Source organism: Sarcophilus harrisii, chromosome 3 (assembly GCF_902635505.1).
Source record: "Sarcophilus harrisii chromosome 3, mSarHar1.11, whole genome shotgun sequence".
NCBI classification, from domain to species: Eukaryota; Metazoa; Chordata; class Mammalia; order Dasyuromorphia; family Dasyuridae; genus Sarcophilus; species Sarcophilus harrisii.
This window is the reverse complement of record NC_045428.1, coordinates 74,776,567-74,794,173: the sequence shown is the minus strand read 5'-3', so window position 1 is coordinate 74,794,173 and position 17,607 is coordinate 74,776,567. Positions and strand designations below refer to the sequence as shown.

Below are 17,607 nucleotides of genomic sequence, written 5' to 3'. Positions count from 1 at the left end.
AGACCCTTACCCAAAATGACTACTCAGAGATCACTCAGTAGAAGGCAGAAAAGTTGTTTATTGAAAACTTCCGGAGGATGAGCCGTCCCATCATGAGATAAGAAAGAGAAAGCTCTCGGTAGGAGGGCTAAAGAAGTAGTAAAGATACATATCTTTTATACAAGAAATTACATCACAAGTAAGAGAGCATTGAGAAGGGGAGGGGGAGGCATCTAATTGGTTGTTGCTATTTGGGGAGACTGGAATGGAAGATTTCTATTTCCCTGAAATCTCCTGATTTCAAGGAAATAGAAAGTCAGGCCTTCAGGCTTAATCAAGCAGATAGTGGTCCAGCTAATAGACTAAATATCGATAAATGTCAAATACCAATAAATGTCATCAGTTTAGGTTAAGTAAATGTGTTTCTAGATGGCTAAGGCTCAAGTAGATATGAGCCTGCACATAATATACAGGTCATAGGGGAAACACAGAAATAATAAAATATGGAAAAAGAATTCATACATTCCTGTAAGTTCTTCACTTTATCTATTCCCCACAGTCCCATTTAATCTAAAAAGCAGTTGTTTGATTCTTAGGTGTAATAGTGCACAGCAAATGATATAGAGAAATATTGCAAAACAATAACTTTGTTTCAGGATTACTTTTATCTGAATTCCATTGAAAAAGATGAGACTGTGATGAATAAAAATTACTTGGCATACATCTATGGCATCATTTTATATTATTCCACCAAAAGATGTATTAAATAGTTCCTTCGGTCTTTCTCCAACATACTAAAATATCATTTGGACTTGAGTATAAAATTCTTGATGTATAGCAAATAAAAATAAATACTTAAAGCGCTGACTTTGAATTTGGAAGTCAAGTTGAACCAATGGATAAAGGTTTTATTTCCAAAAAAAGTCTTTTCCAGGGAAGACATATTGAGCCTAAACAAGGAGAGTTTGTCAAGGGATATACAGGGAACCTGAAGTAAAGGAAGATAGGAATTCTGAATATGTTTAAAGTAATTAAGAATCATGAAAGACCAGTCCAAACTTTGGGAATAATAAAGTGAGCATGAGGGTCAGAAAATATCTCAGCAAAACCATAAAATAATAATGAAACTAGCCAATTCAGCTAGAGAGGTGACGTTTCCTCATCAAAAAGCAAGATTTGTAGATGTTCCATGAATACCTGATCAATGTATTAAAAATTTACTGAAATACTTTGGTAATAGATATGATGCTAAAGAACAATTGACTGTTGATTTTTTTAAAATGAAGCTCTATCACTGTGTAATTATAACAGCCAATGTTGATAGGTTGAGGAATTGGAACTTGGAACATGGAGTCACTGTCAGATTTAGCTTAATTCTGCTTTGCTAGCCAACAAGCATTCATTAAGCACTTACTATGTGTCAAGCATTGGGATTAGCCCTGGGTTTACAAAGAAAGTCGAAAAGCAGTCTCAGCTCTCCAGAACTCAACATGTGCACAATTGTATACAAATGGGCAATACAAAGGTATATTGGAGATGATCAACAGAAGGAAGGTACTCAAGAGGAATCATGTTCCTGTAGAGATTCAATAGGGACTTGAAGGAAACCAGACAAGCTTGGAAGTAGAGATGACAAGGGAGAGCATTTTAGGCAAGATATGAATGTTGGGACAGTTAGATGGCACAGTGGATAGAGCACCAGCCCTGAAGTCAGGAGGACCTGAGTTCAAATCTGACCTCGGACATTTAACACTTCCTAGCTGTGTGACCCTGGACAAGTCACTCAATCCCAATTGTCTTGCAAAACAAACAAAAAACAAATGAATGTGATGAAGAGAGAACTATGAAAAGGTTTATATGAATTGATGAAAGATAAAAAAAGCAAAAGAAAACAGTATTTACAGTGACTAATACTGCATAAATGGACAAGATAATAAAACCAGTGAAACTGAATACCACGGAAAGGGACCTGTATGTGCACGAATGTTTGTGGCAGCCCTTTTTGTAGTGGCTAGAAACTGGAAACTGAATGGATGTCCATCAGTTGGAGAATGGCTGAATAAATTGTGGTATATGAAAATTATGGAATATTACTGTTCTGTAAGAAATGACCAACAGGATGATTTCAGAAAGGCCTGGAGAGACTTACACGAACTGATGCTAAGTGAAATGAGCAGGACCAGGAGATCATTATATACTTCAACAACAATACTAGATGATGACCAGTCCTGATGGACCAGGCCATCCTCAGCAACGAGATCAACCAAATCATTTCTAATGGAGCAGTAATGAACTGAACTAGCTATACCCAGAAAAAGAACTCTGGGAGATGACTAAAAACCATTACATTGAATTCCCAATCCCTATATTTATGCACACCTGCATCTTTGATTTCCTTCACAAGCTAATTGTACAATAATTCAGAGTCTGATTCTTTTTGTACAGCAAAATAACGTTTTGGTCATGTATACTTATTGTGTATCTAAGTTATATTTTAATATATTTAACATCTACTGGTCATCCTGCCATTTAGGGTGGGGGGGGGGTAAGAGGTGAAAAATTGGAACAAGAGGTTTGGCAATTGTTAATGCTGTAAAGTTACCCATGTATATATCCTGTAAATTAAAGGCTATTAAATAAAAAAAAAAAAAAAAAAAAAAAGAAACTGAATACCACAAGATCTTAATGACCAAGTTTGTCCCAAGCAAAAATGAGAAAATCTTTCTTCCCCCTTTTTTATATATAAACATATATATACACAATATACATATACACACACACACATAAACATACACATTCATCCACCAGTTTTTGATCATATACTTTTTACATAAGTAAAATGTGTTTTCAGGTAACTCTTCACTGCATCAAGAACATCGTTTATAAGCGTTTATGAAGAATTTACTATGTACCAGGCACTATACTAGGCATATACTCCACCAAGGTTAACATAAAAAGAAAGGTCCCATGTGGACCAAAACACTTATTGCAACACTTTTTGTAGCAGCAAAAAAGCATAAACAAAGAAGATGACCACTGGAATACAAAGACCTTACATTCTATGGGGGAAAACAAGTACAGAAAAATATGTAAAAACTATATACAAAATATAACATATTGTAACATACTTTCATAAGGACAAGGTTAACAGCTGTGACTAGGAAGGATAGAAATAATAATAGCTAGAATTTATATAACACTTTAATGTTTACAAAGTATTTTTTACAAAAATTTCATTTTATCCCACAACAATCCTGTTACGTGGGTGCAATTATTATTTCTATTGTATAGATGAAGAAATTCAGGCAGATTGAGGTTAAGTGACTCAAGCAGGATCATCCAGATTCTCTGAGGTCACATTTGAACTCAGGTCTTCCAGACCCCGACTCCTGTACTCTAGCCATTGTATCATTTACAATGACTTCCCAGGTTATAAATTGTATCATTTACAAGCTGGGAAGTGGTATTTAAAATTAACTTTGAATTGTGGTATATGAAAATTATGGAATATTACTGTTCTGTAAGAAATGACCAACAGGATGATTTCAGAAAGGCCTGGAGAGACTTACACGAACTGATGCTGAGTGAAATGAGCAGGACCAGGAGATCATTATATACTTCTACAACAATACTAGATGATGACCAGTTCTGATGGATCAGGCCATCCTCAGCAACGAGATCAACCAAATCATTTCTAATGGAGCAGTAATGAACTGAACTAGCTATACCCAGAAAAAGAACTCTGGGAGATGACTAAAAACCATTACATTGAATTCCCAATCCCTATAGTTATGCCCACCTGCATTTTTGATTTCCTTCACAAGCTAATTGTACAATAATTCAGAGTCTGATTCTTTTTGTACAGCAAAATAATGTTTTGGTCATGTATACTTATTGTGTATCTAAGTTATATTTTAATATATTTTAACATCTACTGGTCATCCTGACATTTAGGGGAGGGGGGGGGGGGTAAGAGGTGAAAAATTGGAACAAGAGGTTTGGCAGTTGTTAATGCTGTAAAGTTACCTATGTATATATCCTGTAAATAAAAGGCTATTAAATAAAAAAAATTTAAAAAAAAAATTAACTTTGAAGGAAAGTAGGTATTCCTAAGAGGCAGAAGAAACAAAGGAATATATTCCAGGCACCGAAGACAGTTTATGTATGAAGCTCAGTAATTCCCACAAGTATGATCCATAATCTACTCTAAGGGAACTACTTTTCCACCTTATAATCTCTATATCTCTGTATTAGACATCTAGCTAATTAGTCTCTAATTTTTTTTATTATGTATCTCAATGGTAAAAAGAACATCCCCCTTATATATTTAAGTTATATCCATGCACTACTGTGCAAATAATGTGATACATTATAAAACTTCTGTGGGGAATAGAGAGATAAGGTGAAGAATTTATAGGAATGTATGAATTCTTCTTCTGTATTTTATTTTCATTATTTCTGTGTTTCCCCTATGACCTGTATAATATGTGCAGGCTCATAATTACTTGAGCCGTGGCCAGCTAGAAACATATTTACTTAACCTGAGCTGATGACATTTATCAGTATTTGACATTTATCACTATTTACTATTTAGTCTATTAGCTGGACCACTATGTGCTTGATTAAGCCTGAAGGCCTGATTTTCTGTTTCCTAGAAATCAGGAGATTTCAGGGAAACAGAAACCTTCCATTCCAATCTCTCCAAATAGCAACAACCAATTTGATACCTCCCCCTCCCCTTCTCAATGCTCTCTTACTTGTGATGTAATTTCTTGTATAAAAGCTATGTATCTTTACTACTTCTTTAGCCCTCCTACTGCAAGCTTTCTCTTTCTTATCTCACGATGGGACGGCTCATCCTCCGGAAGTTTTCAATAAACAACTTTTCTGCCTTCTACTGAGTGATCTCTGAATAGTCATTTTGGGTAAGGGTCTTCTACATCCCTCACACTTCTATCCAAAAGGAAAATGTAAAATGCCAAGATAAATACATCGATACTATTTTCATCCCTGAGTTAATAAGAGCCCCTGGAGTTTATTGAATAGGAAAACAACATGATCAGACCTGCAGTTTAAGAAAATCACTCTGACAGTTGTATGGACAAGGAATTGGCTTGAGAAAAGACCAGATAGGTAAAGCAATTAGGAGGCTATCATGGTAATTTGGTAAGAGGTGAAGGAAAAATGTTCCAGGTGGTGCTTACGTGATTAGAAAGAAGGGAACAGATGTTGAGGAGATAGATACAGCAAAATTTAGCTACTGATTGTATATCTGGAGTAAGGGAATTTGAGAACTCTTGAGATGATATTATGATAGGGAATCTAGGGGACTGAAATGATGATAGTACCCCTGACAATGTGGTAGATGCCTACTCATCATGTGTGACTGACTTGTTCTGTTCCACCAAAAATTAAAAAGGGTTTATTTACTATCCACTGCCTCAGAGCATAAAGCCAGCTGAGGGGAATCCACTTGAGCTATAAGGTAATCTGGGAGGTAAATTGTAGATATTCTAGGGTTGAGTGGGAGGTGAGGTGAGTTTTCCCAAAGACACTTGTGCCCATTGCAGTGGGTGCTTAGGCTGAGTTTAGATTATTACCACCTTAAAGGGCCTATGCCAGATAAAAAGTGGACAGATTGAAAACTTGCAGAGTTTTGTAGGGGGTAGAATGGAGAAAAATTGGACAGATGGTCAATGATTTTTCCCAATCCCTGATTGATTGATTGATCACCTATCCTTTGGGGTCTTGCTGCAGTCCACAGGAAGCTGTCCTCACTCCTTACTTTGGAGACCAGTGATCTAGGATAATAGGAATCTTATTAAGTTATTTTGAACGTCTCCCAGTATACTATAGGTACTCTTAAGCTCTTAAACTAAAAGCAATAGCACCAAGAAATAAGCTCTATAGTAAGTATAACTAGAATCTTTTAAAATCTGGCTCTCCAAACTGTGCTAGATTTAATGTAATATTTTACAGTGAATGCCAAAGTCGGATTACTATTTACTATAGACAAAAGACCAGCAGACCAAAGATATGACCTATAAACAATGAAGGAAAATACGAATGAGATAATAAAAATCTTATTACCCAGAATGCTTTAAGATAGAGCTTCCTCTATATAGGTAGAAAGTGACATCATTACTGATTACAGGCATCAGTTAATATTAAAAGGCAGGAAGTAACCCAGGTAAGTGAAGTAAATGTAAGTTTTCAAGGCTTCTCATTTTATTTTTTTTTCCTTTACTCTTGTGTACGATCTTCAGCAAGAGGGCAATAACTTTTAACTTCTGAAGATTTTTTTATTCAATCTAAATTGACTCATTGGTAAGTGATTTTCTAGCTTTTAAAAAGGCAATCTCAGAGTTCAAGTGTTAGAATAGACTTAGATTTGTAAACTAATTTTTTTTACCCAGAAGGAAATTTAGGGATCGTCTAACACAGCCTCTTCCTATTTTTCAGAGAGGAAAACTAAGGGCCCTAGAAGTTAACTGAAGTAAGTTAAGATTATATAGCTAGTTAGTGGCAAGGATAGACCTAGATTCTCTAAGGCCTAGTCTATCTTTCTTTCCGTTAGTTTGGTTCCTTTTTTGACTTTACATGATAAAAAAGAAAACTTCATCCTACCATGCTTCTTGAAATATGATTTGGAAGGGGGAAAAGTGACAGTATTGATTAATAAGCATTGTAAGAAATAAATTCATTCTTCCTGCCCCTTCTAACCTTCTTTGAAGCTCAAGGTTTTTGTTTTTGTTTGTTTTCCCCGTCTTCTAAGGCTTTCTCCCAACAACAACAACAAAATTATCTTGAATTAATTTTGTATATACCGATATGTATATATGTTGCTTCTGCTGATAGAATCTAGACTTCTTAAGGTCAGAGACTATCTCATTTTTACCTTTGTCTTCAGCACTTAGCACAGTGCTAGGTGTATAAGAAGTAATTAATATGTGCTTGTTGAGTGACCATATGAATTTCCTTAACTCTCCAAAATGTTATGAAGTTTTAGTTTGATAATTTATTTAATAGATGGTACCATGTGGAAAGAACCATATATATGCACATGTGTATAATTATATATGTGTGTGTGTGTGTTTGAGAATTAGAATGAGACTTAGGATTGGATAGAGGTGTGTTTCTTTTGGGATTTGTTTGTTTGGGTTTGGGTTTTTTTTTTTTTTTTTTTTTCTAATATGTGTGTTTTTCCTACCACATCTAGTTTAGCCACAAGAGGAAACTGACAAACAAAATTACCAGGTTTTCATGTGCATTTTTAAAAAAGCATTTCAAAAAATGAATAGGCACCAAATCCCTAGGTTCTTTTCCCACAGACCTTTTGTTCCTTCTTTAAAGCTTTATTATTATTTGTAGTGAAATATTAGACAACCCAGTTCCTCACAACCATCAAAATGGAAGGCATTCTGACTTAGGCTTCCTAACCTTAAAATAGATTATGTATTAGTTACCCTAAAGAGAAATACATGTATTATTCATCTTTGGAGGTTGCCACACAATCTAGGGAAACCTGATCTTATTTTTTCTTCTAGTGTTCCCAAGCTAGCTTTCCTTAAGAAGGTTCATTCCATAGCAGACCTAAACCTGTCCTTCCTTCATGTGCTACCCATAAGGAAAATATACCAGCTGCTCGGAATTTAGTTTGAGGGTAATTTTGTTTTTCCTCCTCTAAGAGGTTCATGTAACAACAATAAGCAGCTAGGCTTCTTATCTGATTTGGGTACAAATTCGATGCAGAATTCATTAGCTGGGTTTTAGGAGATACTGTTTAAAAGATATCTAAATGACAATTTTAGAAGATAGTTTCTTAGTCCAGGCTAGAAGAATCAATACCAAAAAATATCCAATCTCAGTATTGAAGATTAGTCATTACTTGCTTCTGCTGTTCATGTAGATTTTGATTAGACATATCCAGGACACCTATATTCATTACCTATGGCAGAATGATCAATTACAGCATGGGGTTGGAGGGAAGGGCAGGGCAGGGTGTATTTCTAGACACAGAAACCTAGAGTAGTTTAATACCTTCACATCCTAGCTGAGGATCTCTGGACTTCCTTTCCTACCCTTCTGGCTTCATCTTATTATTCTACATATTTTAGAATATTACACAACTACTCTCCTTCCCTTAACACTTTAATTCCTTTAAAGACCTTATTTTGCTATTCAAGGCCATTTTATCTCATTTTACAGATCCTACCTTCTATCTGAAACCTTTCCTTCTCACTTGCCTCAACAACTGTTTATCTGCCCTCTTCTCTGAAGATATTTTGTAATTTGTTGTTATTTTCATGTAATCTAGTTCCGTGAGGACTGAAAATGTTTTTGCCTTAAAATTCAATGATTTACTTGTGGTCATGATCACGGTCTTCAATCTCAGAGGAAGCCAAGTCCTTCTAGATTATAGGTCTAGTGTTCTGTCTACCTTAACATGTAGTAGTGAAGGAAAAACAAATATTACAGAAATGGGAAAAGGAGTGGAGGAGAAATTAGATGTAAAGGAAAGAAATAGCACTCTTCTAAAGTCAATATCTAAAGGGAGGTCTTGTAGGACAATCTCTCAATCTCTGATTTTCTGTTGCAAAACATTCTTTAAGAACTAGAACAGCAATGCAGAGTAGGTTTGGCCATAGACTTGACTCTAGACGTCAAAGCAGGCCATACCTTTAACAATCTAAGGATAAATATATTCACATTAAGAAACATTGATATGAATGTTTAAGATACACTAATAATTCAATTCATCAAATGAATGTTTAAGATCCACCAGTCCATTCAGCTCATCATTTTATAATCATAAGAAGCAGGATCTGAAACTGGAAGGGACCTTCAAGATCAAGTCCTTCATTTTATGGATAAGAAAATTGACGCTGAGAAGGAGAAAATGATTTACTCATTGTTGATGAGTGGAATGAGATCACTGAACTGCCCCCTCTATGATACTTGTTTTGAATGATTTTTGGAAGGAGAATGATGAATTTTTACTGACTTCACTCTGTTCTCTTCATATTCATTTTATAATCACTGTTGTTTGAGTCTTATTTCTCCCTGTCCCGCCTTCACTCCCAATTAGATTGAAAATTCAAAGACTAGATCATAGCTGATTTTGTATTTGTAATGCTTAGCAAATGGATAATTAATCAGAAAGCTTTCTCTCACCTGGTCTCCCTTGTAATCAAGGGTATATATTCAAAAGGAAGAAGCTGATTAAGCTTAAGTGAGGCTATTTGGGTGGTCTAGATCTCTGGTGGTCTAGAGGTTACTGGCTATAAGAGAGTTATCAAGAATCCCCATTAAATTGGCCGCAGGTTCTAGGAGTGAAAGAATTCACTCATTCCCGAATATTAGTTGCAAAATGAAAGTTTATTGTTAGATAGAAATCAGTTTAACCAGAGACTGACTTCTATATGGCAGATCTATGGAAAATGGAGTTTTGCACTGAGAATGCAGGTCTCAGAGGACAGAAAGTCCTGGCAGTTGAGTGAGCTGCCGAGGTCCATCTGCAAAGACTTTAGTTGATGGAAGCTCATTATATTGTCTTGGTGAGGGTTGGGAAACTCGAGCAGATCAGAACTAGTAGGGGCTGGGCAACCCAAGCAAGTTAGAATGGGGGCTGGGACAACTGGAACATATCAGAACCAGTGGGGGCTGGAAGAGCCCAAGTTGGCTCAGATCCGGTGGGGGCTTGGACAAGCCTGGATCTCCTATTGGAATTCAAAAGGATGCTTTTAAAAGATGAGGATTTGTGAATCAAAGGCTCTGGCATCCTGGACTGGGGAGGATATGCCTCAGCCAGGAGGGGCTGGGAATCTGACAGGAATCACAGATCAATAGGAAATACAGTTTCTTATGGGGACTCAACCCGCTTCATAAGAATTTTGCCTTGTGTACATGAAATAGAGCAAAACTGATTCATTTAAATAGAGAAATAAGAGCTTGGCTTTGTATAGTGTTCTAACCAGTTAGACTGGATGTTTTGGTATTGAGCAGTTCATTAAACTGTTGATCAACTAGACTGATCTAAATGGGCTGAGATCTTATGGTCACAATACATGAATGCAGTTAAATATGAACTTTTAGCCTGATTATTTCACATACCACCTCCTGCTGCTGTGATTCTACATTTATTGACTTTGTATCCATGAAAAACAATGGTTCCATATATTCTATAGATCAAATATAAGCTCCCCTTACTGTATTTCATTGGTTGAGAGAATTCTCAGATTAGAAAATTCCCTTTATTAATATAGGTCAGGCAGTACCTTTTCTGCAATTTATAATTTTTGAGATCACCTATAACACTGAGAAGTTAAGTGAATTGTCTGAGGTCAAACAACCTATATATATGTCAGAGGTGAGATCTAGACCGCCTTTAAGGTGCTTTTAACACTGGCTCTCTATTCACTGTGTCACACTACCTCCTATATCCTTTTTTTTTTTTTTTTTTTTAATCATTTTGGTGAGGTACAAGTCACAAAAGGTAGGCAATCATATGTAATGAATTCACAGACTCAAATCATCTCCAGGTCCAAGGATATAGTAGATTTATTATGATGTTTACCAAGTGAGGCTGTCTAACATAAACCTGACCTATACTATGATAATCTGTAACCTTGCTAACTCATATAACTAGCATAATTAGCATGTCTTGTTTAGGATTCTTTCTCATAAAAGGTCCTACCTTCTTCCTTGTTAATTGTGAGTTAATTAGAAAATTTTCTGACTCGCTAAGGGTATAATAAAGCTATTCTCCTTGGCCAGGAGATGGTTTGGATCTGTAAATTCATTCTGGACAACTCCTCATCTTTCATGACTTGTATCTCATCAATTTATTTGACCTCTCATTTATATCTTCTTAAACATCTGTAATTCTCATTAATTTCTTGCCCAGAAACTGGATCAGGAAAGAGGTATTTGAAAGGACACATTAAAGTTGTACCTTCCATATTATAACCTTCCCCCATTGGGCTTTTGCTATAATGTGGATCAGCATAAGACACTAAATGGGAACTTATGAGGAGTGTGGAAACTGCAGATGATAGAAAAAGTTTAGAAACTCAAAAATGCATAAAATACGTGTGTAGCACCATATACATATCAGTATATTTTATTGTTTAATGACAATAATTTGGATTTCTATGGACAAAGGAAGGAAGAGCAAAAAAAATTTTATGTGGATTTTCTAGATGCTCTAAGTTGTGGGAGAGATAGTTACATCATTAAGGGAAAGTTCAATTTCATTTTAGTCAGTTTGTTTCAGTGCCTTAAAAGTAGAGAGTATGTGGAAATAAGTTGAAGGCAAGGATTTGTATATTGATATCCCCAGCAGCAGGAGGAAGTTAAAGGTTTGTGGATTGATGTGTCCTTCAGGACTTTCAGGAAGGTTCTTAAAAGATTTATTGGGTAAAACCAGTAAACTACAAGGAAAGGTTTTATTTATTTAAATTGTAGACAGTTAAGTTTAGAAGTAGAGGAAAAGGCAAAGAATTTTTGAAAGCAGTAACAATTCAAAAGATCTGACTCTGGCAGTTAGTTAATGCTTAGAAAAGAGGGAAGAAACTCCCTTTAGACTATAATTCGGACCAATATAGTTAGGATTAGAAATAAACTGTCTGGACAGCTTTCCAGGATGCATTGTACAATGAAGTGCAACAAGGACCCTTTTTAACACAGATTTTTTTTAAAGCTTAAAATAACACTAAGACTTTTGGGAAACCCTGATTTACTTTATTGCTGTATGTATTTAAAATGCTAGAAAAATCTACAATTTCATTCTATAGTGATATATAGACATTTTTGTAGTGTCCATTTGCCTATATTATAGAGACCCAACTTAATCACTATCTAAGGAATACAATTTTCAAAAATGGGGGTAGTGTAGGATTTTCTAAAGACCTCGGACTCATAGATGCCTTGTTTAGGCTCTGGACCAAGGCAACCAATCTGAGCACCCAGAATTCAGTGTTTTGCTTTCCTCCTCCTTCAGTGCTTCAGCAAAAAGTTCCTAAAAGAATATGACTGTGGACTTGGTATACTTGAAATTTCCAATGACCCTCCAAGTGTCCTTAAAATTTTTCTAATGTTCTGCCTTTGCCATACATATAAAATTGCTAAGCAAACCTTTAAGAAAAACAATGAAAATTGTTTCCTGAGATTAGAGTTGCCATATCTGATTTTGAAGAACATGGGATACTGATGGAAAAATGAGTGGAAGGAATTGATTGTGTGCCACAAATAGTTATTTGGAACCCCTTTCTGGTTAGTGTGGGTCCTTCATAAATGAATTTAAGAACCAGAAAAGTTAAACTAGCAAAAGAAATTTATTATTAGAACTGAGAAGTTGGCTTTTGGAGGCTGAGTTCCTTAGTGGCAAGGCCTGACAGAGAAATAAAGATCTACCAGAGAAATCCCAACAGAGAAGTAAATAAGGTCCTGTTGGGGAAATAGGTGAGAGAGATAAAGAGGGAGTAATTCTCAAAAGAGAATGTCTTTTCAGTGGGCAGAAGGTTTCAGCTATGCCAAGGAGAGAGGGAGAGGGAGAGGGAGGGGGAGGTTCTTTGGCATGATTCCTGCTTTTGGCCCTCTGCAAGGAAATGAGCTGAAGGAAGTTTGTTATATGGATAGCTCTTGGTGGGGGCTGAGAGCAGTTTGAGTTGAAATCAGAATAGAAAATCTTCCAATTGAATGAGTGTCCCTGGACTAATCTCCAACTCAACACAGTTGGATAGAAATCTAGATCTCTAGCTGGGGCTAAATAGGAGTGATCCTGGACTCAACTAGTCCCACCCAGATAACAGAATGAAACCATTTTATCTTGATTCCCTGGGGCAGGTCTCTCAGGGGAGAGCTTCACTGAGGGAGTTTCTCAAGCATTCCCGCAAAGTCAGAGAGAGAGAGACAGAGGCAGAGAGATGGAGACGAAGAGTGAGTGATTGTGAGAGAGAGAGAGAGTGTTTCGGGCTCCCCTTGTCAGTGATGTCTAGGCTAATTATATGACTTGACATAGTTGAAAATCAGTCAATGTAAATAAAACAGCAACCACACAATTAAAAGTGAATGTTGCAAAATTACAAAGAATAAGCAAGGCTCCACTGAAGAGATATGAGAAGAGAATGCCTTTTACTCCTTTGTAGAAATGAGAGTCCTTAATTATGAAACATTATGTGGAGAGACCTGGAATCGAGAATGCAGTCACTTAATAGTTTTGTGATCCTGGACAAGTCCCTTAACTTCTATCTACCTTATTTTTCTCAGTGTAAATATGATGATGATGATGATGATGATGATAAAAGCATCAACCTTCCAGGGTTATTGTGAGAATTAAATGAAATAATATTTGTTAAGAACTTGGCACAGTGCCTGCCACATAGTAGAAGCTTAATAAATATTTATTTCCTTCCTTGGAATATGGGTTGGGTTTCTGGGAAGGAACAGAAAAAGGGATAGAAAAATTTACAGAGGTCAATAAAATTTTTTAAAAAGTCATTTGGTGAAACATGTATTCATGCTTTTTGTGTATGAGATATCTGGTAATCTTAGACATTAACTGATTCTTATCTCTAACCTATGAAACATCACCAAAAAGCTTTATCCAATATAGAATAGAAGACCTTTAGGTCTTCTAATGTTTAAAGGGATGGCAGTGAAAAATTCTAACTGTTCTCTCTCATTGTTGCTCTTTGAGCAGCCCACTTCCTTTAATAGTTTGACATGTCTTTGATCATGCCTTTTAAGCTACTTCTTGCCCATAAGATGCCCTGGCAGCATCTTGCAACACAAAGTCACCATGTAATTCTTCATTGCTCTTTGTGTCATCTGTGATTTTGATTATTTGGAAATAGGGTGTTCAATGATTTCTATCCAGAGAACTACTGAGAAGCTACTGATGGCAAAAAGAATTCTTTGGCAAGCACTTTGAAATCAGTGAAAGTGCTGAGCCAAATATAATACCAAATATAAACTTTTTTTTTCTTTTGGCATCATTACTTTGCAAATGTTAAGGGTGTCTAATGATACCAGATTAGCTGTATATTACATCAAGGAAAATTTCTTCATTTGCTTGCTGCTGCTGAATGTGCGTGTGTACACACACACACATATATGCAGGAATGATAGTGTAATAACATTTGACCACTTGGTTAGTCTTGGGTTTAGGGTTATCAATCTGTCAAAATTACTAATGAATGTTCCTTCCTCTCCCTTAACCCCATATCCATTCTCTAGAACTACTCCCAACTAATTCCTGCTTAGATGTTAGCTGGTTAGGGTAAATCTTAAGGTTTCCAGGTCTCAAGAGTGTTTTCATTATAGACCTCTCCTTTTCAGCCTCAAATAATCCCTAATGGCACTAGAAAAACTGTCAGTTTTTTTTTTTTTTTTAAAGGAGTGGTAGGAAACTTCCAGTCTCCCTCAAATACCTGCAGAAAAGTATCTCTGAGCACCAAAGTTTAGGAAGGATACTGTTGAGCTGGAGAAAAGGGAAGGAAGAGAACTTTGTATAACTATGATATGTGAGGATCAGTCGAAGGACTTGGGACATTCAATCTAGAAAAGAGAAGTTTCAGGGAGAAATAATAAATGTCTTTTAAGTAGTTGAAAATTTGGCATCTAGAAAGTGGATTTAATCTGTTCTTATTACCCTGAGGGCAGGATTAGTATAAATTGATAGAAATTGAAGAGAAGCAAAATGAGACGAGATAAAGAAAGAACTTTCTAACAATTAAAGCTACCCCAAAGTGAAATAGGGCATCTTCAGACATCCATTTATTAGATTTTCAAGCAAAAATTAGGTGACTACTTGTTGAGTGTATTGTAAAAGGGATTTTTTGGGGGTTGGCCCCTGAGGGGTTTTCCAATTCAGATGTTCTGTGATTTGTGTAATTCTAACTTCCTTATGATCCAGACAATGTTATTATTTTTTTTTTTTTATAAAGGTGTTTAAATCACTATGTTTCTTTCCAGAGGTAGGTGATTTAACAACAACTGTGGGGAGGGGAGCAATACAGAGGACAAGTGGTTTTTTGTCTGATAATTGAATAGCACCTGCCTGTGCTGAAATGATGAAACTTATAATTCTAGTTTAGAAAGTTGTTTTTAAATGACTTTAAATGTGAGTCTTGGTTCAGTGACTGTCACTTTTTGTCCTGACCCAGCTTGCCCCACTGAAAAGTTAATAGCTTTATTTTTTAGGATATGATTCATGTTGACTTCATATCTAATGAACAACAAATATCCTTTAGTCAAATTGATTGTTATTATTTGGATTAGAGTAATAAGGGGTGGCATAGAAATTGAATGTTAGTTGCCTGATAACCTATAAGTAAAAATCAAAAGTGTTTATGTTCTATTATTTTTAAACATTTTCATTTTTGCTAGAATAAGAATTATGGACATCCAAGTAGCTACTGATACGACCTCCAAGCTATGTATTATTAGAGAGAAGATGAAGGAAAAAAGAAATGGATCTTTGAAAATTGCAAAACAGAATGCTTCTCTTGCATCCAAAATAAAAAATAAAATAATAAGTAAGTTTCATTTCATGTAAATAGTGCTATTATTCTTTGTCTTAAGAATAGATCTGTGGGTGGGAGAGGGGAAATATATTGGGAAATGAAGGTTTTGTAAAAAAGATATCAGCAAAAAACTTCAGATAGAATAGTTGGTAAACCTTGACAGCTACCTATGTTCTTCTAACATTTAAGATAAGAGAAATTCTAAAGTGCAAAATACCTATAAAGAAAAATTTACATTGTATTTCCACAACAGTTTTATGATTTTCAAATTCTATTTGGTTATCTCCAAGTAAAATGACGTTGTTGTTCAAATAAATTTTGACTAATTCATTCAACTGAAAGAACTGAACTTGTTGATCTCTGAGGTCTGTTCCAATATTAAATCTATTTTAAGATTAGGTCTCTATTCTACATTAGAATATTGCCATTGCTCAAATTCATTTTTTTCTTCAAAATTCATCTTTTGGATTTGCTTTCAGAACCTATCAAATATTCTTATTAATATCCTGTATAGCAGTCAATCTTCATGTTCCAAGGGTGGATTTCCACTAAAGAGAGAAAAGTTAGATGGGACCAAGTGTGATCAGTGAGGGTGGTGATCAAGTCAAGTAATATTATTTTGAGTTAAAAACTGAGACATGCTGAATAAAATAACAAAGTTGATGACTTCTTTCTTATAAGGCCTGAAACTGTCTTTTAGCACAAAACTTCTTAAACTGTGAATTATGTAACTGAATGTGGATTTCACAAAATTATAATTTATCATCAGTAAATGTTTGATTTGTATACCTATTTTATATGCCTATACACCCATGGTTGCATTTAAATTAAAATTCAGATGAAAAGGAGTCAGTCACAAGTGAAAAAAGGTTCAGCCCTGTTTTAGGGCAACTCCAGAAATATCTGGAGGTGGAATAGTATATAGGTGTTCAGGGAAGATTAGCACTTCTGGTGGAAGTGCTTGCTGAACCCTTTTCAGGGCTGTTCATCTTCCTTTAATATCCACTTATCACGCAATTCTCACCTGTGGTTCCAAGAAATTGTAGCAGCCATACCCCAGTAAAATAAGGCAGCTGGGTTAACCCAGATTAAGGGTACTGACAGGCCTCAAACCTGTTGATGAATTAGGAAGATGTCTACCTAAGAATGTGAAGACTTTCCCTAGTGGAATGGGTGAATGAGAACAGTTTATTCCAACCACACAGAAAGCAGCTGAAGCCAGGATTATGGAGTACTTAGACCTTGGTCAGATAATGAAGATGCCAGGGTCATTTACTGGTTCCAAGGTTATCACCAGTTGATTTGAATTTTGTTCTAATATTAAATTTCAATGATTCTGGAAGCGAGAGTGAGAGGGTGATAACTTTGTGCAACTTTTTCTCAAATCCAATTGAAGCAGGAGTCAAGATATCATGTCATTGGTCCCCTTTGAAAACAAAGACCAAACAACAGCAGAAAGAATGAAGATGGAGATGTTTATAAAGTAGTGCAGCTGATTTAAAATAAAATTCCTGTTTCAGACTTCTTAGAGTGAATTGCTATATATATATTTTTTTATTATGTCTGTAGCCCTATTTTTTGCAAAGCTGTACAGACTGTTTCCAAGGAGGTATAAATCCCTAAAAACCCTATGGGTTGAATTTTTTCCAAGACAAGAAGAAAGGATAGATTAGCATCTTGTGATCCTCTGATGATTAACATGTGGTTGGATCATTAGTGGAGGAAAAAAGTTTCAGTGCCTGGAGGATGACCAGAACTTGGAAATGGAAACCAGGCAGTCTACTATCACCTACCAGAGTGTGTGTTTCTATTTTCCTGTGTTTGCAGAATTATAATCTATCATCAATAAATTTTTTGATTTTTTATTTATATACTTATATATCCAGGTTTGTATAAAAATTCCTTGGGTTGAAAAGGAATTATGAGTGAAAAAAGTTTAAGAAGCCCTGTTTTAGGGGAGCTCCAGAAATATCTTGAGGTAGGGAAGTATAGGGAGTGTTCTAATAGGGATCTTAGAAGAAACATGGATAGAGTAGTAGAACCCAGTCAGGAAGATATGATTCAAATCTAACCTTAGACACCGATGTGACCCTAGACAAAT

The 17,607-nt window shown here is 35.7% G+C and overlaps 2 protein-coding genes across 8 annotated transcripts in view; one reads left to right on the top strand and one right to left on the bottom strand.

The window, feature by feature from the left end:
* LOC100916112 (gamma-crystallin D) overlaps positions 1 to 40 on the bottom strand; it is a 40,156-nt gene extending 40,116 nt beyond the window's left edge. For all 6 annotated transcript variants that reach the window (XM_031958187.1, XM_031958182.1, XM_031958183.1 and 3 more), the window contains exon 1: positions 11 to 40. The gene's annotated coding sequence lies outside the window, so the exon portion shown is untranslated. The remainder of the gene's footprint in view (positions 1 to 10) is intronic.
* A 5,442-nt stretch (positions 41 to 5,482) lies between these two features.
* Positions 5,483 to 17,607, top strand: part of LOC105750035 (shugoshin 2-like) — a 30,715-nt gene continuing 18,590 nt past the window's right edge. For both annotated transcript variants that reach the window (XM_031958181.1, XM_031958180.1), the window contains exons 1-2: positions 5,483 to 6,169; positions 15,370 to 15,518. In XM_031958181.1, coding sequence (XP_031814041.1) covers positions 15,380 to 15,518 — 139 coding nt within the window. In that variant the 5' untranslated portion in view covers positions 5,483 to 6,169; positions 15,370 to 15,379. The remainder of the gene's footprint in view (positions 6,170 to 15,369; positions 15,519 to 17,607) is intronic.